Source organism: Micropterus dolomieu, linkage group LG01 (genome assembly GCF_021292245.1).
Source record: "Micropterus dolomieu isolate WLL.071019.BEF.003 ecotype Adirondacks linkage group LG01, ASM2129224v1, whole genome shotgun sequence".
Lineage (NCBI taxonomy): Eukaryota > Metazoa > Chordata > Actinopteri > Centrarchiformes > Centrarchidae > Micropterus > Micropterus dolomieu.
In genome coordinates, this window is record NC_060150.1 from 36950986 (window position 1) to 36974021 (window position 23036).

General features: G+C 42.4%; 2 protein-coding genes across 2 annotated transcripts; one reads left to right on the plus strand and one right to left on the minus strand.

The window, feature by feature from the left end:
• The first annotated feature begins 4648 nt into the window (after positions 1–4648).
• Positions 4649–17698, plus strand: csrnp1b (cysteine-serine-rich nuclear protein 1b). Its single transcript, XM_046068378.1, has 5 exons — positions 4649–4909; positions 11562–11754; positions 13662–13921; positions 14032–14328; positions 14455–17698. Exons 2-5 carry the CDS (start codon positions 11580–11582, stop codon positions 15439–15441), a joined length of 1719 nt encoding a protein of 572 aa, XP_045924334.1. The 5' UTR covers positions 4649–4909; positions 11562–11579; the 3' UTR covers positions 15442–17698.
• An 883-nt stretch (positions 17699–18581) lies between these two features.
• LOC123974507 (chymotrypsin-like elastase family member 2A) lies at positions 18582–21365 on the minus strand. Its single transcript, XM_046055276.1, has 8 exons — positions 21081–21365; positions 20870–20964; positions 20511–20617; positions 20250–20378; positions 19673–19809; positions 19433–19578; positions 18761–18910; positions 18582–18664 (listed from the first exon to the last, which is right to left on the minus strand). Exons 1-8 carry the CDS (start codon positions 21112–21114, stop codon positions 18647–18649), a joined length of 816 nt encoding a protein of 271 aa, XP_045911232.1. The 5' UTR covers positions 21115–21365; the 3' UTR covers positions 18582–18646.
• Positions 21366–23036: the final 1671 nt, after the last annotated feature.

The following is a 23036-nucleotide window of genomic DNA, read 5'->3' on the forward strand; positions in this document are numbered from 1 at the left end:
AAGTGGACGACTGCGTTCTCATTAGAAGACGGCTTCTGCTCAGGTTTTAAGTAATCTTATTAACAAAACACTTTCTGCTCAAAATCCAATAAATTATTCTTATGCTTGCTTTCCTTGGCTAAGTGTGTTTCCTCAAGTGTATTTCTAATCCTCAAGTCTCGTCCCTTGTTTTCATGGCTGTGATGAACAGTGGCCTGAACTCTGCGTTGCACTGGTTGCCCTCTGCAGTGAAACACAATGCCATGCGCACAGTCGTCACAGTCGTGTCTGGGGCTACAGGTGACCAGCTGTCTGCCTGTGTTCCTTTCCTCTGGGACAGCTGGAGCCATCAATCAGCTCCCCCTGAGCCCTGTTGTGTCAGCCTGCCCGGGCTGACCACCACCACCGCAGCCGCCGCAACAACATCAGACTGTCTCATCTGGTCTGTCACTCCTCCAGGGGACACTTCTGGACTTCTATTAACACAAATGTTGCTGTGAATTTACACTTTATTGCACTTATTTTCCAGGCTTTCTAGGCAAGCTTTCTAACTCTCAGCTGACAATCGCAGCCTGTAAATGTTTTTTTGAATCGTGTGTTCGTTTGGCGGCTTTGGCATTTCACTCTGTAGCCCCGGTCATCACCCTAGGAGCGGCTTTATGATTCCTCTGATGGTCATAAATTGATACATTGTTGAGCCCACTCCACGCAGCACGTGCAGTCACAGGCCTTTCTCCCTCCGCAGATGGAAAGCATTGAAGCCCATTATTGTGCTCTTGGAGGGGCGTCTTCCACCGTGAACTCTCTGGCACACTTTTAAAGAGAGTGGCCTTAATGTATTCAGGCCTGATTCTGTGGCTTTGGCACCAGGGCTCCCATCCCCCCATCTTGCACACACACGCACACACACACACACATGCAGCTCTTTTTCTTCGAAGAGAGGGTAAACATGTGTGAGTCGCACTGTTCCCTGGAACTTTTCCTTGTTTATCAAAAAGGGAATTGATGGGCCTGACAGGGGACTTCAAAGGGCAACATGAAAAGCATGAGTTCCACCGCCAAGACATTTCCTGTTTATCTCAAGAGAACTTCATGAAGGACACTTCATCAAAGAGCAAAAACCAACACATGAAAACTCACAAGTCTGTACGCTACTGAGATTTGCCCGTTACATAATGTTTGTCCGTCAAAACACCATTGTTGATCCTGTGTCAGTGATCAATGTTTGCCAACGCTGCTACTATAATTAGGCTTTACGCTGCACCAAACCACTGAAGAGTGAAGGCAGAGTGAGCAAGAATGTCTCCAGGCTCTCTGGGACTTGTCAGACAGAGGGCTAATTGTTAATGTTGGTGATTAGTTTTTATTATTTTTTTTGTGAAGAGAGCTGAATTCTTGACTGACTGCTGCTCATGTGACAGTCAGTTTATCCCATCGGGGCTGTGGATGGCCCATTGTTGTGTTTTAAAGAGTTGCAGGACGACAAGGAAGCTAATTGGGTGGAGTCTTTCTGTCTGGACTCCCAGGCTCGGGCTGAAGCATTACCGAGACACACACCCTCACCTACGGTATTACACACCGTGGATGCGTGACCAAACAATCCAGACAGTATTGTCATCACAACATGTGCTGTCTGATCAGAGATTACAAAGATTCCCATTGCAGATAGCACTGTTAAATGTGCATTTACTTTATTACTTATGTACTGTATGTGTGCTACATTATTTTACTGTGATAAGTTGTGAGTAGTTAAACCAGAGTGTTTATTCCTTCACAGGTTGTTTTATTTTGAAGGATTTTAGATATCTTAAGTAGCAAATATGTCCATTATTTCAACAGGCAGCTAAGATTTTCTTTTTTTACCTTCCCCCTTTTCCCTTTAACCATCTTGTGACCCGCCCTCAGATGGATCCCCAAGTTGGGAGCCACTCTCCACACCTTCTTCCACTTCTTCCACTTATCCTAGTTTCAATAACAACAATGCAAAGGCTGCACTAACACTTTAAATTGCCCTTTCCCTCCTCACCTTAATCCCAATGTAATTAGGCTGTGACAGTATGTCATGAAATATGATTTACCTTGACTTCACTATTTACTGAGGAAATGTTTTGAGTTTGAACCATGGAAAACCTCAAGAAAAACATAAATTTTAGTGATTTCTTTTACCCTACGTTTTACTAAATTAGCTCACCTGATTTTTTCCACTCAGAATCTGGCTTTTATGTTAACACCAACTTGTTAATGTCGAGACCTCTAAGATCTTAACTCCGCTGTTTTCATGTGGAACATGTATTTATTTTCCTGATCATAGTGTGTTTGCGTTGTTCATCAGTAGCTTTTCTCACATTTCCGCTATAACTCCAAATAACTCCTTTGGGTTCACAAATAAGTTGCGTGGCCAGCCATGATCTCTGGTATCAACGTGTTCATTATCACAAAGCCGTTCACTCTTGTTTAAATGCTAATTATGACTCCAGTGAAAATACCACGTCCAAAGCAAATGACTCATATCAAGCAAATCCACATGCTTGTACACTGTATTTTATGTTAAAAACAGAAGTTAATTTCAGAAGAATTTTCAGTTTCCATTCAGCTTGATTAGCTTGTCTTGCCTGTTCGCCTAAATGGGGCCCTCAGGCTCAACAGGCAAGTGGGAAAGGGGCCCTCTATTAGCAGCAGACAATTAGCATAGCTCTATATACACAGCTTTAAGAGACACCTCCCCAAATATCTGAGTGAAGCACCTGTGTTGACATTGGCAGAACATTTTGCCTCAGTGTTCAGGTCCAGCTGAGAATGAAAGCAAAGTATCTCGGTGTTCTCGCTGTGAGTGGCAAGACTTGTAAATACCTGAGAGGAGTTCAGCGGATCACAGGAAAGGGTGTGTGACGCCGCTGCTTCTGGGGAAAAGCGCTGCAGATTTAGTCAATCAGTGATTACAACACCGTGAAGTTTTAGATGTTGTGCTGGTGCGAAATCATTAAATCAGTGTGAAAACACATTCTTGATCTTAATCCAGCAGTTTTCAGGGCCTCAGCCAGTTTTTTAGAAAATGCTGAAGCAGAGTATTAGCCCCACCAATCCCGCCACACCAAAATAAAGTCTGTCCTTTTTATTTATTATTTGGATTTTTCTCCTTTATTTAGTTAGCTGTCAGAAATGATTTATTTACTTTTTTTGGTGGCCTAAAAGTAGTCAAATGTAAAGCAGTAGTTTGACATTTTGGACTTCCTGAAGTCTCCACTTGCTGCCTGGCAACTGCTGCCAGCAAACAAATAGTTTACCCTCCAGTAAAATGTCAGGCATACTTACACTTTGCTTTGGTATGGATTGAACAAACGAGATATAATGTATAAAGTAGTCGGCTTTAGAGGTGCTGGTAGGCAGATTTTGTTACCTAGCCAGGCTAGCTGTTTCCCTCTGTTTCCAGTCTTTGTGCTAAGCTAAGCTAGCTTGCTGTCAGTTGTAGCTTATATTTCACAGACAGATGTGAGAGTGGTATTGATCTTTTCATCTAACTTTCAGGAAGAAAGAATAATACATGTAGGGTATTTCCCCAAAAGGACGAACTTCTCCTTTAAGGAGTGTAAAAACACAAGAATAATCTTAAAAAATACCCATTGTGTGTATATTTGTAACTGTTGAATGTAAACTGCTAGAACTTCCCAATTCCCAGAAATACATACAGAGACCTCTGTGTCCTCTATGGCAGCCACAGAAAGACATCTTTACTCAGTATCCATCTACTATGATATTATTGAGCTTTGTGTCATGGTCTTTCTGAGTGGTTGGAGTTTTTTTTTCCAGATACTGAGCAAAACACCAGCAAAACTATCAAAGGTAACATGTTTTATATCAGACGAGTCCGAATTCATGTGACTTGCCATGAATCATTTTAAGAATGTAGTTTTCACCGTTTGTTTTGCTAAGTTGTTTCCTTTGAAGCTATCGTTAACTGAACTTCCATGAAAAAGAAACTGAGTCATAATTTCATACAGCCTAGTCAGTATATTCCTTTAACTGGAAATAAGCCACACCATGAAGCTTGACTGCGCCTCCCACATCACTATTAGACATGATGTTATCTGCCCCATGATGATACTACTGCAAATTGCACACCATGTTAGCTCATATAGAGAGGAATCTGGAGATCCTCTGAAATAGGCATAGATTCCCATCAATCTCTTTTTTTTTTCTCCATGTGAACATGTGTTGGGGGTGACTGATCAGAGACTCAGTTAGGAAAAACATTACAAAACAATAGGCTTTACAGTAGGCCAAGTTGTTGCTGCCCCATTAAAACCATGTCTCTCCAAAACCTCAGCCCTGATCTTAGCTTTGTTACATATGGGGTTTTTAATAGTTTACTTAGCTAAATAATTAAAGAGTTTTCAACATATCATTTCAACATCTGTCTGTCTGACAACAAAACAGCCTGGCCTATTTTTACAAACTCACCACCAGAGGCTCTGGCTCAGGAGTGACTGTTTTCTCTAGTTTCTTATATTCTTTATGTTAAATTAATACAATAGGCTAGATGGCCTTATGTAGCCTGTTTTTTTTTTTTGTTTTTTTTTATCTCAGGCAGGTAGTACGGGTACAGTCACACAGGAGGACAGGCAGGAAGCGGCGTGGGCAGCCTCCTTGTGTCACCGCCTGCGTCAGACCAGACGCCAGGAGGGAGTTTTCCACTGACGAAAAAGGCTGCGCTTCTCGGCAGTCTGCTACAGACAAGGGAAGCGCTTCAGCTGGTACGGAGCCCCGTGCGGCGGAGAGAGACACACACACAGACAATAGCACCGAGAGCTGTCTATATGCGGGGATAAGCGCTGTATTTATTTTGTGCCATTTGGATTACTTACACCGGGATCCCGCCCTGTTTATCCAACGCGATTTTGTCACTAATGGTGATCGGATACTGGAATTGGTGGTGAGTATAGAAAACAGAGCGCCGGGGGTTATTGAACGCCGAATTTGAATGTGTTTCACATCAGCGGAGGAGGAGAGCCAAATAGTTTGAATGTTCTTTCTGTTGTGTCCGAGCCATTTAAACACAATGTCTTGTGTGTAGCTGCGCGAGGCGATGGAGATGGGTCGTTTATGGTGTGCGGGTTGGATTTCTTATTTTTTTTTTCTAAAACACACTTTGCACGTAGTCGTGTTCGTTTAACTTGACGCTTTATTATAAATATTGGCATGGACGGCTGCTTGCTGAAGTGAGTTTTAACTAGCCTAACTGGCTTCGTGGCTGACTTACGCACAGGTGATCGCACCCTGGTAATTGCAGAGGAATCAAATTAATTTGTTGTTGATTTAGGCGAGATCCAAACAATTCGCTCCATTCACTTATTGATTTCATATAGATCCATCACTGGTTATTGAGGTTTGTTGAAACTTCACAGCTCGCGCCGGTAGTGTTGCAGCCTACTTTACATTACAGTGTATTTTCGGATGTGGATTCATTTATCTGAACTAGTTGATGAGGTCGGCTTTGGGTATTGAGCCCGTGCGGAGTTGCTCTTGTTCACTTTGGCGGTGCTGGTGCGCCTCTTGTAACTCGAGCGACTCCTGAAGGCACTACATGTGAGCACACACAGCTGACAGGGCTGCTGTCATTGGAATTAGCATTAATCATGAGGAATGATCGGGTCAGCGGGGCTGGGAGCGCAGCCCTGGCCTCACGACGCAAACGTTCGGCCACATTTAATGATTAATTTCTGATTAATGGTTGATCCTCTCTTTAATTTTTTTAAGCTTTCACCTCTTGCAGATAGCAGTTAAGGCAGTCAGGTGTGGGGACGGGATGCTGAGCGCCTTCATTGTTTGAACAATTTTTTTCATAACAGCACATGGGGATATTTCCATGTCATTATCAATGATTATGACGCACAGCCTTCTACTTGTGTCTTGTATTTAATTTGTGGAAAAGCAACGCTTGCTGTTTGTTGTGATGATCCTCATCAGAAGCTGTTATTAATGCATTTTTATTCCTTCAGAAATAACACTATAGTCTGAGGCTCTCGTTTTATAGGGCGATTGTAAAGCGGCTGAATCAATTGAATCGTCTCTAGCGCGACCTCACCAGGATCATTTTTAGAATCATGTTTTCTGGAATTAGGCAACAGAGAGCTGAAAGATCCTTTGTTTATAGAGAATGGATATAGCACTTGATGCTGTGCCTTTCATGTGCCATGCATTTCCCAGGAATGTGCAGTGATGTTGAATAAGTATTTATGTGCATTTATGTTGCATAATTTTAGATTTTAGCTCACATTTTCCAACCTGGTGTCTCCAAAAATAATAATAGCTTACCAGTGTGTTAAACTCTGTGCAATATTTGGAGGGAATTCACCCATGCTAAATACTACCCATACCTCCTGACTCCCTCATCTCCATCATATGATCCTGTGCTAACCTTGTGGTGCCTGCAGCTGTCAGATACAGCATAGATAATCTGGATGGCCACTTCCTGTGCACCATGTGTTTCACAAGCTCAGGAAGCTCACACGCACTTTTTTAGTATCTGTCTCCAGCAGCAGTTCTGGGTTCAGACTAGGTTGTCTGTGCTTGCTTCATTTTGGTCACGCAGGATGGCCCCACGCTTTTGTGCCAGAAGAAGAAGAAGAAGAAGAGGAGGAGGAGGGGGGAAGGTGGGGGTTGCAGGGACTCTGCTGATGGTCTCCCACACGGCAGTGGAGAGCTCCCATCTGCTTTGTCCTCTCCCAGCATTCCATACAGCAAGTGTCCCAGACTGGAGCACGACCCCTGAACCCACAACCACCTCCTCCCTTCCTCCATACATACACACACACCAGAGCTGCATGTTTGCTGCTAGTAGACAGTTATGCAAAGGAATGCTTTTCTTGAGAGTTTCTCAACTCTGCTTTTTTTTTTTTTTTACACACTGCACAGTTTCTGAAACATGCAAATCTGTCAGAAAAAAAACAGACCACAGCTTCACATTTCTGCTTCTTTTCTCTACTCATTTGTCTCATTTGTGCCATCAGGCTCCACAACATTGTATTGTGTTGATTGTATAGTGTAAATAGTGTGTTAATTCTACTACAATACTGCATCTGTACTTTTATATTCCTTTGTGCTGCTATGTCAACCGAAATTTCCCCAACAGAGGATTAATAAGTTATATCTTATTTTATCACGCACTCTCTGCATAGTGAAACTTTCCCTAGGAATTAGCACTTAACTTAAAATCAGTTCTTTAACCCCCTTTTTTATTCAAAATGTTAATAAACTAACAAATCAGTAGGACTACACAGTCTGACTTCTGCAGGCATCACCTGGCTGTTCAAGTTTGTCCTGCATAACAGATTAATGACAGCTGAGGGCATGTGAGGTCCACGTGCAAGGTAATACCCTGTCAGGTGTGGCTAGGAAAGGTAGCTCGCTCTGCTAACTTATGGGAGTAGGACTTTCCAGTGGTTAGCAGTAGAAAACACATCTGGGTTACATAGAGCCTGTGTATGTCTTCTCCCACTATTACAGCAAGAGTGGTGCAGCCAGAATGGAATTCTTGTGGCTTGGAGACATGACATTATTTATTTGTTTTTTAAGATCCTCCCTCCTTCTTCCCACTACCTCTCCTTTTTGGAATCAGTGTGCACACGGGTCGAGGCAGAGGAACAGAATGTTTCTGTGGCAGAGTCACGGCAAGCTTCGTGGCTTCGGCGAGAACAACAGGCTCATAGAGAGAGAGAGAGAGAGAGAGACACAGAGCTGGAGCCGGAGCTCTCCCTGCATTGTTCCAGCAGGTGGAGCACTTCTGAGTAACAGCTGAGCCAGTGTTTCCCCAGCTGTGCAGGAGGAGCTGGAATGCAGCCCTATTGTCACCTTGATGGCTCCGATCAATTACCTCTGTCTTCTCAGTGACAGACCTGGAAGTGAGAGGTGCAATACCTTGAAGTCTGCCCAGACACGCTTCCACACACGCAGGAAGACTCCCAAGCTCATCATTATCACATTTTATGAGCACTCAACTCAAGTCACTCATTCAGACACTGCACTTAGTTGTCAGCGTGCCATGTAAATGCTCTTGGATGGCTAAGTTTAGTGCTACTTGTCTGACCCACCCACACTGTTATCAGCTGCAAAGGGGCTGAACAGCCTGTGCAAGGGGCAAAGTCAACTGTGACTTGTACTGCTGTGCTGCGGGGCAAACCGAGGCAGGTTAAACAGGCTGCTGGGTGATGTCTCTACATATGTAGGGATGTGTTTAAAAAAATCCCCTAGGCCTTTAAGATTTTAGATGTTCCTCGACACACAAATTCCACTCTGTCCTCATGGGTTACCTGTTTCTTTGGGCTTCTCCTGTTTAATAAATTCTTTTTTGTCAACTCTTCTCTGTCACGTTGGGAAAAGTAGAAATGACTGGAATGGATTGTTTCACCCTAAATACCGTTTTTAAGCTATTAGCAAAAGTTAAGAGGTAGAGAAATTTGCTTATTTGCTGTTGAATGTTTTTAATGAGTGATTTATTAAGCCAAAATGGTTTCAGCATATTTCATATTTCAGCATATACATTCTTCCCTGTTCGAATAATTTAAGATTCCCTAATAAGAACTTGAGTAGCTGTCTGCAGATAAAGTAGAACTTAATTGGGATTCTGAAGTCATATTAACAGCCTGTAGCTGCATGTATCAAGATAATCTTATTCGACTGACATAGTTTTGCATCTGACGTGAGCTGTGTAGTGTTTCTGGTGACAAATCTCCTCGCCAGAGATTTATCTTCCCAACTTCGTGACAACTGGCTGGGGAGCACCTCTGCGGATGCGTCCTTTATCTGCCTGCCTGTGTGCGGTTGATGGAATGACAGCGATGCATAATTTAGTGCGCGTTGACAACATGCTGTGCTCCCTCCCTGGCTCGGCTGTCCGATCACATCCATTCTCCATTTAAAAGCAGACATTCACAGGCACTGCCTTCTTGAGAAGCTGGATCTCAGTTCTCTGAACTCTTTTATCTTTGTTTCTTTTTTTCCCCCTCCCTCCTACCTTTTGCAAATGAGTAAATGCACGATTGTTGTCTTTTTACCCCCAGTCCCTTGTTCCGTCCGCTCTGCCTGGCCTCTTTTGGCCTTGTTGTGTGGCTGCAGCGGCTGAGCAGGCTGAGAACCTCCAGATTGACTACAAGCCGTCCCCTTGCCAGGATTAACCTCTCACCATTGTTTCTGCCCGTTGAACAGGATTAACAAATCAATGTGTCAGGTAGACTGCAGTCAAGAGACAATGACCCAGTTCTGACACCACTGCCCCCCCACATCTCTCCCTCTCCTCCCCCTTCTGCCTCACTGCAGCTTTTAATTAAAAAGACTTTGCTTAGCTGGCGCTATGCACTCCCTTGACGATGCCTCACAGCTTTGTTTTCATTTTTTTAATGGGGAAAAGAGGGGTGGGAGTGATGGCAAAAATGTAAGGTGAACCCATGTGTTCTCCTTTCTCGCACAGAGATATGTATGCTGTGGCGTTTAGAGTACACTTTTCTGATCAGTGAATACATAAGCAACAGATGCTGCACCCAGGTGTTTCTAAATTGTTTCAAGGCAAATCCCATGATGTGATAATATTAGTGGCTGTGAAAGGCTTTTGGAGATTATTTCCTGCTCAAGTAAATTGATGGATGGCAAATCAGCGGCTGCTTTTCTCATTGGATCGGTAATGTAAAGCACGCTGAGGTGGAAACCTTTGTGTTTGTTGCAGAGGCAGTATGAGCCAGCTTGACCTATTGCAAGGTGATTCATTCATCATACGTGCACTGGGGACAACAACATCTTACTGCAGCAATAACTCCCTATCCAGCTGCACAGCTGCCCCCACTGCCTATACAAAAGTGTCAGCCTCTTGCCCTTGACTGAACTGGTTTTGCATAATTGCTCCCTGTTCCATGCTGAAAATTCCCCCTGCTCTTGAAGTACTAACACTTACATAACATCCTGATAAGACAAGCCAGACGTCCAGCAGATCACACACAAAGTTAAAGGTTTCTCTAAAGCCATTGGAGGATCTCTATGCATGACGTACCCTGCCGTTGACACATTTAGCTGCCCTCTAAGGAGTAGTGCTCACAAATTAGCCCTTTGGCAGGACAGCTTCGTGTCTGTGTGTCTGAGCCGTGTTCGATCTAATAATTGACATGGTTGGGACATGCATTTAAGACCCCTCCCCCCATAAAAAAAGCCAAAAAAAGAAAGAGTGCTAAAATACACTTTGACAGTTCCTTATAAACATTTTTTCTAAATTATAGGCATTACCAAGCAAATATTTGAACAAACAAAGCAAAAAAAAAAAATTCCATCCATAACACGCTTGAGCAGCTGTAAGTGATTTGGCTCCGAGTTCGAAGACCATAAACAGTTTGATGGTGAAATGATCCCTTTATGGGTAAAGTACAAGCCTCATTTCTCATTCCACATCATCGTAGGGAGTGTCTGCGCTGGAGTTGAGCCCAGTCATGTCTTCCCTCTCCCCTCACTTCCTTCCTCCCTCTGTCTCTCTTTGTTTAAGTTAGCAGGAGTTTGGCCCCCGGACTGCGATGATGACCTGTCTTGTCTATCAGTCACCATGGCCTTGCGCTTCCCAGAAGTTCTGAAGAAGATTATCTGTTGTTTGTCAGAGCTACGTGACGCAGCTACATACCATAAAACAAACCAGCAGTAAACCTTCCTTCTCATCCTGCATGTAAATTTTTCATGTCAGTGTTTTTTTTTTTTTTTTTTCCCCTGGAACAAGCTGAGGAGACAGGAGGTTGACTTGGTTGAGCTATGGGAGTGTTATTCATTGACTTAAATAAGATTTAAAGATATCAGCTAAGCTTGTACATGGAAAAGGTTTCACAGATATTGGGCAATGTTTTAGAAAATTAGAGGGTAAAACTGGTGCTCATTTTTTTCCCCTCCAGCCTCTGTCTGCCTGCCTGTCTGTGTCTCTCAAAGGAGTGATTGTTTTTATCGCTGAACCAGCAGCCCCTCTCCCAGGAGCGCAGGAAAAAAAAAAACTTGCAGGAGTTGCATAACAAAACATCTTGACTATGCGTAGCTGTACATATTTACTATGAGAGCCATTTGAACACATTAAAAAGGACAAGTGGCAAATTGCCCTGGCCTTGGCCCACGTATTTGATAGTGATGGCTGCCTAAAGGGAATGATTGAAATTAAATGTCTATTGCTAGATGATTTGTTCACCTCTGTGCTCTGTCCTTCTCTCTAATCAATGCATTTGCCGAGCTGATGGGATTTGGAAGAGGGCGAAGGGTCCAGTAATTGTTGACTTATGCGAATAGGCCTGATTGATTGCTTCCTGGGCCATGCCTTATTTCCACTCTCAGCTGAGTGCAGCACGAGGTTGGGATGCCTATGGTCTCACATGGCCGAGCACAAGACTCTCTTCTGCCAATATCACTGTTTAAAAGCCTGTGCGTGTGTACAATAGCGTTCATGCAACATATATTGTATGGCATTTCTGGTTGTGTTCTATTTCCAGGTACTTTACATTCATAAGACGGAACAAAGCTATTCAAATAAGTGTGAATAATTGGTTAATAACCCCTCCTTCTGCTCTCTCATGCAGATTGTTCACACTAACGCCATGAGTGGGCTTCTCAAGAGGAAGTTTGAGGAGGTGGATGAGGACCCATGCTACTCCTCACCCTCCTCCCTCTCCTCTGCCTGCTCAGGCTGGGACTCGGAGGGAGAGAGCTGCTACTCGGACACCCTGGATTCCACTCCAAGCAACCCCAGCTCCCCAGCAAAACATTTCAACAGTGAGTGTCCTCTTCCAGCAATAATAAATCATACAAAGAGCTGATGGTACATGCTTTTAAATGCATTCTCTCGCCTTGTCTTTACTGCTCCGCGGAGGCTCTGATAACAAACCCATAAAAATGGGGAAGAGTTAAGGAATTTAGGCAGCTGGCAGCCCATGAAACACTTCACAGAAATGATTTCAGACTTCTGCAATGAATACCCCTTTTGATTTCATGCCCTAAAGCTGCAAAATGGCTAATCGCATTATGCAGTGGCTGCACACCTTGGCTCTGTCTCCACCTTCTTCCCAGAGCCTTGAGGACAGACATTGCCCCACCTTTCATTGAGAGATGTGGGTCGAGCGGCTTCGGGGTGTTTCTGTCTGGAATTGGGTGCGTCTGCTGGCCTTTGGGGGCCGGTCGGGTTGGAGAGGGATTGTAGGGGAGAAGGGCAAACAGTTGTGAGGTTTCCAGGATGGTGGGGCAGGGAGCCAGGAGGAGAAGCATGGCAAGTTGCCAAGGCTGGGAACACACAGAGCCTTGTCTGAAGCCTGGGCATGCACCCAGCACAGGTGCTAAAAGAGGCTGGGTGAAGGGATACAAAAAAAGGGGGGATAGGCCTATCAAGAATAGAAGGCATGCATCTAGAAGAGCAGATTGTGCAGACCATTATAAATCCGGTGTTTGTATTGGACAGAAAGTTGCCTGCCATTGGGAAGTGAAGGGGGGAAAACGGCCTGCAAAGCTATCCCATTTTGAGGCAGCGGAGAAGGTGTCATTTGTCTCCTGCAGGTGTCATAAGCCTGACTGAATTTGATGGATGTGAAGCTGGAACTGGCAGTTTGTTTCATCTGTATTACCCCTAGCGTCAGATAAGACATAGTATAGCTATTGTCTGTACCTGCATTGGGGTAAAAGGTTGCTTTCGACATCTGAGCTTCAATTATCACACCAAGTACACAGATTTTCCCATTTGACTCCTGTGAATTTTGCGGGCAGTTGTTCCAAGAAAGCTCAATTGCTGAGAAAATGGGAATATATAAGGAATACCCCACCACATAATAAAGGCAATGCTCGACACGTGGAGTAAATTGGCATCCCTTTCTGTTCACACATACACACAAAAAAAAACATTGGCTCTGGCGGCTTAAGCAGAGGAACATGTCTTTAAGCAAGGCTCTAAAGTCATGTTGAGTATTTCTGGGCAGAGGAAGTGGAATTTATAATAAAGCTTGAATAATTGTTAGGCTTGTTCCTACATATGGTTCCACTTCGATTCCCATATGGTTTTATTGTATTTGTGTCTGGGTATAGAAAGATGGCTGGTTGCTGTGGGTCCTGAATGTTTTAACAGAGAAAGGACCTTTGACTCCCCTCAGTTACTGGGCCATTTGTGGGGATTGTCAGCAAGCCGGGAGACCAGGGTGGGCAGTTTTTATTCCTGTCCTGAGAGCTACACTTCCACCCTACCCATCTTCTGGAAGCCCCGAGCATTTACCCACCAGTTTGTGATCCTGGCAGTCCAGCTTCCTCCACTGTGTTGGCCACCAAGGGGAAATTCCTGGGCTTTATTTATTTATTTTATTTTTTTGCTGCATAGTAGGACATGAAACAAGGCTGAATGGATTCTTGGTCGTTTAAGTTTCACTTTACAGGATGTAAGTGACTGTTAGCAATGTCTTTTAATTGGGTACATGATAAGGTTTGGTTGAGGACGGAGGGGGCAATGAATCAGAGGGGTGTCCTTTTACAGTCTCTCCAGCAGGGTTTGTACAGGTCTCAAGACTTCAAGTGATGAAGCATTATGCCATCTAGTGGCACATTAAAGCAATTACAGCAGTTCAACAGAACACACCTCCTGTTGAAAACACTAATCTCCCTCTTGGACAATGTGCATCCTAAATCTATTCTTTCTCCATCCACAGCAACATCCATCCTTAAGAAATCCAAGCGAGCACGACGGGGCAACGTGACCTTTGACCAGGTGACGGTGTTCTTCTTCCCACGGTGCCAGGGCTTCACCAGTGTTCCTAGTCGAGGAGGATGCACTCTGGGCATGATGCAGCGCCACAGCGTGCTCCGCACGTATACGCTTGCTGAGTATGCTGTGGAGCAGCGGCTCCTACGCCGGGAAAAACTCCTCAACAGGCTCAGGGAAGAGAAGCTGGAGGCTCTCAAACTGAAGGTGAGCTAACTTGCCCTAAAAATGTACTGGATAATTAGCAAAAATCCCCAAATTCTGAAACACACATTCAATACAACAATAAAACATTTCATGCCTTTTGTTCTCTCCAGCTGACTAACAATGGAACCCAAGAGAGTGAGGAGGCCGAGCAGCTAACAGTGGACGACATCCCCGAGCAGGACATCAACATCAGTGGAGCCAACTTGGATGAGGGCTCTTTCCTCCAGCCTTACCCGCCTAAACATCGCTACGCACTGCTCAAAGCAGCTGGTGTGAAGAAGATTGACAAGGAGGAGAAGAGGCACCTGCATGAGCTGAGGATCTCCAGGGAGAACTGCGGTTGCGACTGCCAGGGTTTCTGCGAACCTGAGACGTGTAGCTGCAGCTTGGCTGGCATCAAATGTCAGGTAAAGAGCTGAGAAAACCATAAAATTGAGAATAGGAAGTTCACCAATTAGGGCAATCACAGTACAATTGGGACTCTTCTTTTGAGTTTCACAAGTAATTTAACGACTTCTTTCTGCTTCTCACAGATGGATCATTCCTCTTTCCCATGTGGCTGTACGAAGGACGGCTGCGGCAACACAGAGGGTCGCATTGAGTTCAACTCTACCAGGGTACAGACGCATTACATCCACACTATCATGAAGCTGGAGCTGGAGAAGAGACTGGAGGAGCAGTCTAGCACAGAGGAGGAGGAGGAGGAGAACACAACAGCAGCCACCCCCTTACCAGCAGTACCCTCCTTTCCCTTTAACTCGGAACTGGCGGTAGCTGGAGAGAACAGTTGCAGCAGCGATATGACAGACTCAGACTCTTCAGGTCAGAGTGAGGACTCCGAGGTAGGCGAAAGCCGGTGTGTGCATAACACCCAGCTGGATGTCAATGAGAAAGGCCTGAGCCGCATTCTCAGTTTCAGCGACACCGGCTCAAGAAGTAGCAGGGAAGGCGGGGACTGTAAAAACTTTTGCTGCCCAGATCAACAGCAAGAAAAGCAGCCGCCATCTACGGAGACTTTTACTAGCTTTAGCATGGTGGACTTTGCTGACGAAAATGACAATATAGACGCTACACTGTTGGACTCTGCAGATGATCACACAGACAATCGAGCAACAGCCATCTCAGAACTTTTGGATGAGAACGCCAACCAGGGAAACGCCCTATTCCATAGCAGTAGTGTGCCACGCACGCCCTCCCCCTCCGTTGATCGCTCTGCGAGCTATAACATGGACCTGAGCCTCTCCTCGGAGTCAGACCTGGAGTTCTTTGACGGCTTCCCCTGCTTGGGGCCCAGCTCGCTCTACAACTCCCTCAAGGAGTATGAACACATGGACAACTTTTTTCAGTTTCAGTTGCCTAGTTACCCCAGCCTCCCTCCGGCGAGTGACCCAGGGACCTGCCTCCTGGAATCACTGATTGGCCTTTCAGAATCCGTCCCAGAACCCCCTGCCACATTTACAGACAATCAGCTGTTGGAGGAAGCCATGAAATTGTCTGTGATGGAGTCTGTGAAGGTTTGACACAACGTGAAAATGTGCGGATAGTGCAAGAAAAAAAAACAGGGGTTTGGGGAGGGGGCTGAACATGCACATAAGAAGTCAATGTCAACGTGATTTTCGGAGGAAGCTGTGATTTCCCTCTTGCCTAATAAATGTTCAAATTCCAGACTTGCCTTCAAAACGTTAGCAAAGCAGTTTGGGATTATTGCTGTGTGAGATGGCAGCTAGTGTTAAAAGTGAAAAGATACAAAAATGAAGATAAATTTGACCAGGCCCATAGAAACCAATGATGGCTCTCAATTCCTAAGAAAGCTCTTTTAACCAAACCAAGATCGCCAACCTTATGCTGAACAGGAATCAACTTTAACTGGGGGCCAGGTTGGGAATCTCAACACAGCTGAATGTGCACCTCAGGGATTTTTTCTAGCTTTCTAGCTTTTGGAGGCAATGTATGGTGACCATTGCTGTGATGGCCTTCATATGAAACCCGAGTCAAATCACAACATAGTCCTGTTCATGTTCTCCCTTTGGGCTTACACCCAGGTGACTTGAGTAGGTAGGGGTCCTCCCTGTGTTGAATCCTGAAGCTAGTGGACTCTTTCTCCTCAACGTCTCTCCCATGGGTCTTATATGGTACAAAAAAAAATTCCCTCTAAAAGCTCCTCGATCAGCACTTTATCTGTGAAAATAGCTATGTATGAATAGGCATCGTTTTGGTTGTATGGGGTCGATTCAGCAGTTCAACGCTAAATTAAAGAGTTTCCTATTTATGAGCTGGGTAACTACAAATTATGCTCATACCATTCAAAGCTGTAGCTGTATTGTCTTTTATTACTTTTGTTTTAAATTATTTCCTTCATGATTTTATTTTATTTATTTCAGATAAAGCCTACTTTCACTCAAGAAGCACTGTGGTTTGATATTTTCACCTGAAAGTGCAATCTTCCTTCCTTTTTTCCATATCACCTTTCGGCGTTTTTATGGGAAATGGGACCACATGTCCAACAAAGTATTTAATATCTATTCTCTTATACATTTAACATTTTCTTTGGTAACTTATTATGTCATCATTTCATTAGTTATTTAATTTAAGACATTTTGGCAATAAAATGGGGTGTTGTGAAGTTTACTGGATGTGCCTGCTTATCAGGGGAGCCATTGGTGTGTGCACAGCGCTTCCATTTAAGCTTTTGGACTGAAAACTGTGGAATCTCCCTAATCACTGAAACTAAATTATGGGTCTATTGTATCGCTGCCTATAATGTAACCATAGAAAATTACACTAATATTTTGTAACTAATTTATGTAGGTTGACAAAAGAATTCTAATCACTGAAAAATTTAATATTTTATTAAGAAAGCAAAATGAATAATTTTCAATCTGGGACAACCTTTGTAATATATGAATTATAGAGAAATGTATACTTATGAAGGTTATTGCTCTCTAGCGTTCTGAAGTATTTTTCATAGGCAGTCTTATGGTTTGATATCTTAGCGAAATGCCACTAAAAAAAAAAAAGGAAATTGCAAAGATCAATTTGATTGTATTCTGAATTTTTGGGAAGTCTGTGACTTGGGTTACATTACGTTATAAATTACACATGTAAAGGGTTTTTGTGGATAAAAACTGCATATATTATACATTTTTTATTGCACACACAAACCCTGAAAATTGAAGAGTTGCCTCATTAATTGTAGAACAAGACTTTTCAAAGTTGATTCTGCTGTCACCTGTGTGAACAGTTGAGGACACTAGAGAGTTGATGTACATATCTCACCCTTTCTACAGCTGTTTCAACAGCCTTTCTGGACCCTTTAGAAATTATGCATGCAGGTCCTGTTTGTTAAAACTTGTTCTGATTAATTGTATACTTTGAAAAGTGCTGAGTGCACATTGGAAATGTATTATTCGCTTTTTGCCTTTTTGATTACTTTGAAATCCATGTTCTTACGCCATGAAGAGGGCACTGATTTTTGCAAGCAAACATTTGTTTCTCTTGTACAAAACATCAATTCTCATGAAGAAATGGCAACCGTGAGTGTTTATCAATGTAATGTATTACAGTACAGCTTTTTTTAATTTTATTTTCAAAGAACGTGTCTTACTTTTTGCCTTTTGTGTTGTACATATTTCTGCTTGAATGGTCCTGCAGAGCAAACAAAGCTGCTTTATTTTTTACATATTCACACTTTAACCTGCTGTTCAAAAACAGTTTCTTTCATCTAAGCCATTTTGACAGCCTGTCCCTCCTAATAACAATAAAAAAACATTTTCTAAATGCTTGACTCTGTTGTTCGTTGATTTGTTAAAGTGAACTTTTGTATATAATAAACCTTACTGAAGTTCACAGGCGCATAAGCAAATATGCCCACACAGTCACGTTCTTTGATTTAGCTTATGCATATTTTATGTAGTAGGAAAACAATTTCAGTAGTTTCGTGTTTTAATCTAGTAAAATCCTTGTATTCTCTATACTGTAGGATTATAGGCGGTAGACGACTCACACTACATTAGATGCAGTGACATTCTTTGGGGGTTTTTTTGTGCGGACCACAGGAATTCATCTGTGGCTTCTGGTCTCCATGGTTAAAAGCAAAACACTTTGTGATGTCATGCTGTAGTCTCCTGACTACCACCGCAAACATATGGCCAGAAAACCCAGACGGCCTGGTGACTACATATAGATGGCTCACATTTGGCCACCATTAAGTAAATTGGGTTCTTAAGTCTTTAGGTAGATGTTACTTCTTTTTTGGTTTTCTTTGGTTCTGGCTACATAAAAGGGTTTTACCTCCGTGCCACATTGCCACTTAAGCCTTTAGCCTAAAAGAAGTCCATTCCAATCAAAAGATCCTGAGAGCTTAGGAGCTTGGGAGGTCAGGGGATCAGGATTGTAACCATTCCTACTTTTATTGGTATAATGACCCTTTAACAGTGGCCCCATTTGCAGACTGGTTGTAAACAAAGTAAATCAATACAAAATGCATCCAGTGAGCAATACATTTCTGAAACTGTGAGAAATTACAAGAGTGCCAAGAAACACATCAAAGCTTGAGAGGAGTCAGCATGGTAGTTACTCTGAACATGAGCCACTATTGCCACCGTTTGGCTAAATTAAGAACTACAAGAAAACGTAAAAGAAAGAAAAGTAACACAAACGCTTGAGATGCATGTTAATTTTATTTCATAGGTTCCATTTGACTGTATGGACAAAACACTGCACTGTCTATTGATGTCGTACAAACTGTGAGGGAAAAAAAACAAGAAATAAAAAGTCAGGCAGCTGAAATATGCAGACAGAATTTGGTGTCTTTTTCAGAATCACATCATAGAGGCTTACTGAAGAGATCCAGTCTTGGAAGGAAGAGACTCTGGTGAAGACAGTGGGCTTAGACACTTGGTTGCACTCGCCAGCTGGACCGTAACTGACAACACCGTGGACTCGCCAGGCTCCGTCGGTGAAACAGCTCAGGGGACCCCCAGAGTCGCCCTGGGACAGGTAGCAATGAGAACAGACACAAGACGAGAAGGTCCAGGTTGAAGACCGTGCAACGACTTTACCTCTTACTCAGCCTCTTTTATACAGCTTTTTCTTAGCCATAGATCTGCTTGCTGGCAGGGATAATTCCTGATATACAGTAGCTGCCACTGTTGTCAGAATTATCATCTTTAAATAAGTCAGTAGTTGCAGGATCACTGACATCACGAGTCACTTAAATATGATTTTAGATAACAGGAAGAATTTATTTGTCCTTGATTTTTGGAAATTTAAAAAGTATTTTTATAACTAGAAATGAGACCCAAAATATTGTCCGAGGAGCAAAACAAGATATGTCATGTTAGAGAGTTGCTATCTTTACAAATGAATGCAGAAATATATAATAATGTATACAAATAATATATGTTTATAATATATATAAACACCCTTGCTTGTTTGGGGTTGAGGCAAACTGGTTTCAGGACAAAACTAACTGCCCTGCACTGGACGGATGCACACATCTGTTTGCTGTACCTGGCAGCCTGATACGACTCCATCCCCTCCAGCACACACCATGGATCTCAGAGCAATGCTGCCCCACCATTCAGGCTGGGAGCAGACAGAATGCTCCACCACAGCGATGGGAGACACCTGTAGGACAGCAGGAATGCTCCCTATGTCTGTGAAAGAAGTGAGTGAAGAGGGAGTGTAGGAGGTTGTTTTTTTATTAGGTGTACATAAATGCATCGGCTATATAGTATCTGTGGGTCTCACAGTCCATAAGTCCCCAGCCGGTGATGTAACAGGTGAAACCATGAGGCAGCATCTCGCCAGGACTGGGAAGGTTGGCAATAGCCACGTAGCCGTTGTTATACACAGGATTAGCGAGTCTCAAGAGAGCAATATCATTTCTAATAGACAAAAAAAAATGCAGTGGGGAGGAGATGCAATAGTTCTGTTCAAATCTGCTCATTTCAAAGTACTACAGCTCTGAATCAGAATCAGAAGAATCAGAAGGAGCTTTATTGCCAAGTAGTAGGCGATTTAACACATACGAGGAATTTGCTTTGGTGATAAGGTGCTACACGTAGACAAACATACAGTTGACATAAATAAATGTAGAAATATATAAATATGGAATAGACAATGCAAGTTATATAAGAGTATTAAAAAGAATAGAGAAAAACACTGTGACCAAAATTGAGGGAAGTTGTAATACAGGATTGCTCCCAGTTGTAAATGTGAATGCACCTGACTAAAACATGCCCTTTGCTATCAGTAAAATTGTGCTTTTTTATAGCTTGCCTTAGGGTCAAATTAAGAGAAGTGTTCTGACTTGCGGTCACTTTACCCCTTGGCAAGGTCTCCAGTCCAGCCGGGATGGACGGCAATCGTTTCCACACGGATGAACTGCTCACTGCCGTCATACTCGTACAGATTATACTCACCCACCGCCACACGGTACATACTAGCATCCATGCTGACAGAAACAAAAGAAACATGTTGTGCATTACAGGCATTCATCCAGCAGATAGGGGATAAGCATGCAGCACCATGTTACATGTTCACAAGTGCAAATAGTAGGCGTATGTTGATTCCAATAAGACCCAACCTGAGGATACAGTGAGCCGCAGTCATAATGTAGAAACCATGAACGATAGTGCCTCCACAGATGTGGTAGAAATAACCATCATTGTATGAATCATACTGCAGAGAAGCCTGAGAGAAAACAGAGACCAAATACAAACAGGTAGAGGGTTTAACGTTATTCAGAAATCATTCAGTATGACGCGGAACAGTGGCTCAATAGTGAACCTATTTGTTCAATAAGAAATATGGAAATCCCACAGCACATAAAAAATTAATGGCCTGAACATTAAAATGAAAACACTGGCAGTAGTATCTAGGACAAAAATACATGAAATGTTGAAATTAATTTTAATCATATCATTACGTGCTTGTAGGTTTTACCTGCCATTTCCAGGTGTTGGGTTTAGCATCATGGCCTCCTATGACCCTCTGATTGTGTACATTATGGTTGAAGGGTGTTTCAGCACAAATCAGCCCTTTAGTGCACACATGAACATGAGCAGAGATTACCGTGATGTTGTTTCAATGTTCACAAACAGCATTGAAAAAAGTAGATTGTAAATTGTGCTGGTGTATTTCTTGAAAAACTTACCAATGCAGGACAGAAAAGCCACAAGCCAAATCATGTTGGAGCGCTGAGAGCAAGTGGCAGTTTGTTTTTAACTATTTATATCAGTTTGAGACTGGAAGACCTTCAGAAAGTATTAGGCAACCATTTAAGTTACACCTGCCAAAATCTCTAATCCAAGTAGATTATTGAACGTACACCATGTCATGTTGTGGTGAAGAATGGGGAACACATGAAAAATGTGAGATTTCTTTACAGGTAGTCAGAAACTGTATAAATCTCTCAAAATCCATATATATAGTTATATATTCATTGTATTTGCATTTTTTTCATTAAGGAAACTTTAAAAACAAGAGTTCATATTTGTTATCATGGTGGGAAAGTAGCAGGTGCATTCACATGCAGGCAGATTCAACTAGACCATCTGTAAAGAGCGTAAATCAAACACAAATGTTCCTCCAGATAGGAGCTGTAACTGATCAACAGCTGGTGAAAAGAGGACATTTTCCACACCATAATGTGAAGAACAGTGGATGACTGTAGCCTAATAATGCAGTACAAACATAAGCGAAAACATGCATAGGCCTACAGTTAAACAAATCTATAAAAAATATCATCTCTTAAAATGTTAACATTGTTGTTCCAGTTATCTGCTTAATATTGTTTTTAATCCTATTTTCGTGAGACACTTTGGCTGAACCTCTACAAACATCTCTACCACTTCGTGGCTGAGTTTCTGTTGTTCCCAATCGCTTCCACTTTGTTATATTACTTTGTTATATAACAGTTGATCGTGGAATATTTAGTTGTGAGGAAATTTCACGAATGGACTAATTGCACAGGTGGCCACCTATCACAGTACCACACTTGAATTCACTGAGCTACTGAGAGCGACCCATTCTTTCACAAATGTTTGTAGAAGTAGTCTTCATGTCTAGGGGCTTGATTTCATACACCTGTGGCCATGGAAGTGATTAGAACACCTGAATTCAATGATTCGGAGGGGTGTCCCAATACTTTGGGCAATATAGTTTAAGTCAATGGAGACTGAATACCATGAAATAACATGCCAAAAGCAATACAGGCGTGAAAACACCTTTTTATACGGTCCTTGGATAACACACGTATGACTTAAGACATTGATGTAATATTCTTCATAGCAGGGATCTGCACTCTGCTTAGTGCACTCATCTAGTTTACTTTAATTTAATTTTGTAATAAAAAAATTGGAATGTAATCTAATTTTAAAGATGTATAAAGTAATCTGATAATCTGATGACTGGATTTTCTATTTACAAAAGCAATAAAATTACTATCTGATTACAAGAGTAATCTGTTTAAGAAAGTAATCGTATTACAAAAGTAGTCTGACATTAACTAATGTAGCCTACTTATATTAAACCATGATCTTTTCATTATCCTAACTAAGTAGTTTTGTTACCTAAACCTAACCAAACTGCGCCCGTTTCATAATGTTAACACGTGTTTATTTTTGTTATCTTGACACCGAAGGTCGCCTGACTTCTTCCTTTCCTGAAAGTCCATAACTCGTAAAATGGGGCGTCTCTAACAGTGTTAAATGACATGCAAAAAGCTTAAAATGTTAGAAATGACACACAAAATGTCCTGAAAAGAGGCATGCCATTTATACGCCTATCCATGATATCATTTTGCCAGGCCTGGCGGAGATCTGCACTCTTCTAGTTGCTTTTGTATTGTTATATAAATTATCTTGATAAGGCTTTTACTTATGTAGGCCTGTATGTTTAAAATGTTTAAAAGCAGGTCAAATAATTCCTTTGTTTTTCCCTAAAGAAAGTGTTTATTTTAAATAAAGTGTTGGTTACATGTTCAAAAAAATGTAATATTTGTAACAAAAAATGTACTTTATATGCATGCAAGTTGTATTTTTCAAAAAAATGCACTACTTTTTTTTGTTTTAAAGGAGACTGAAACCTCAGGTTCATCAATGTTTTTATC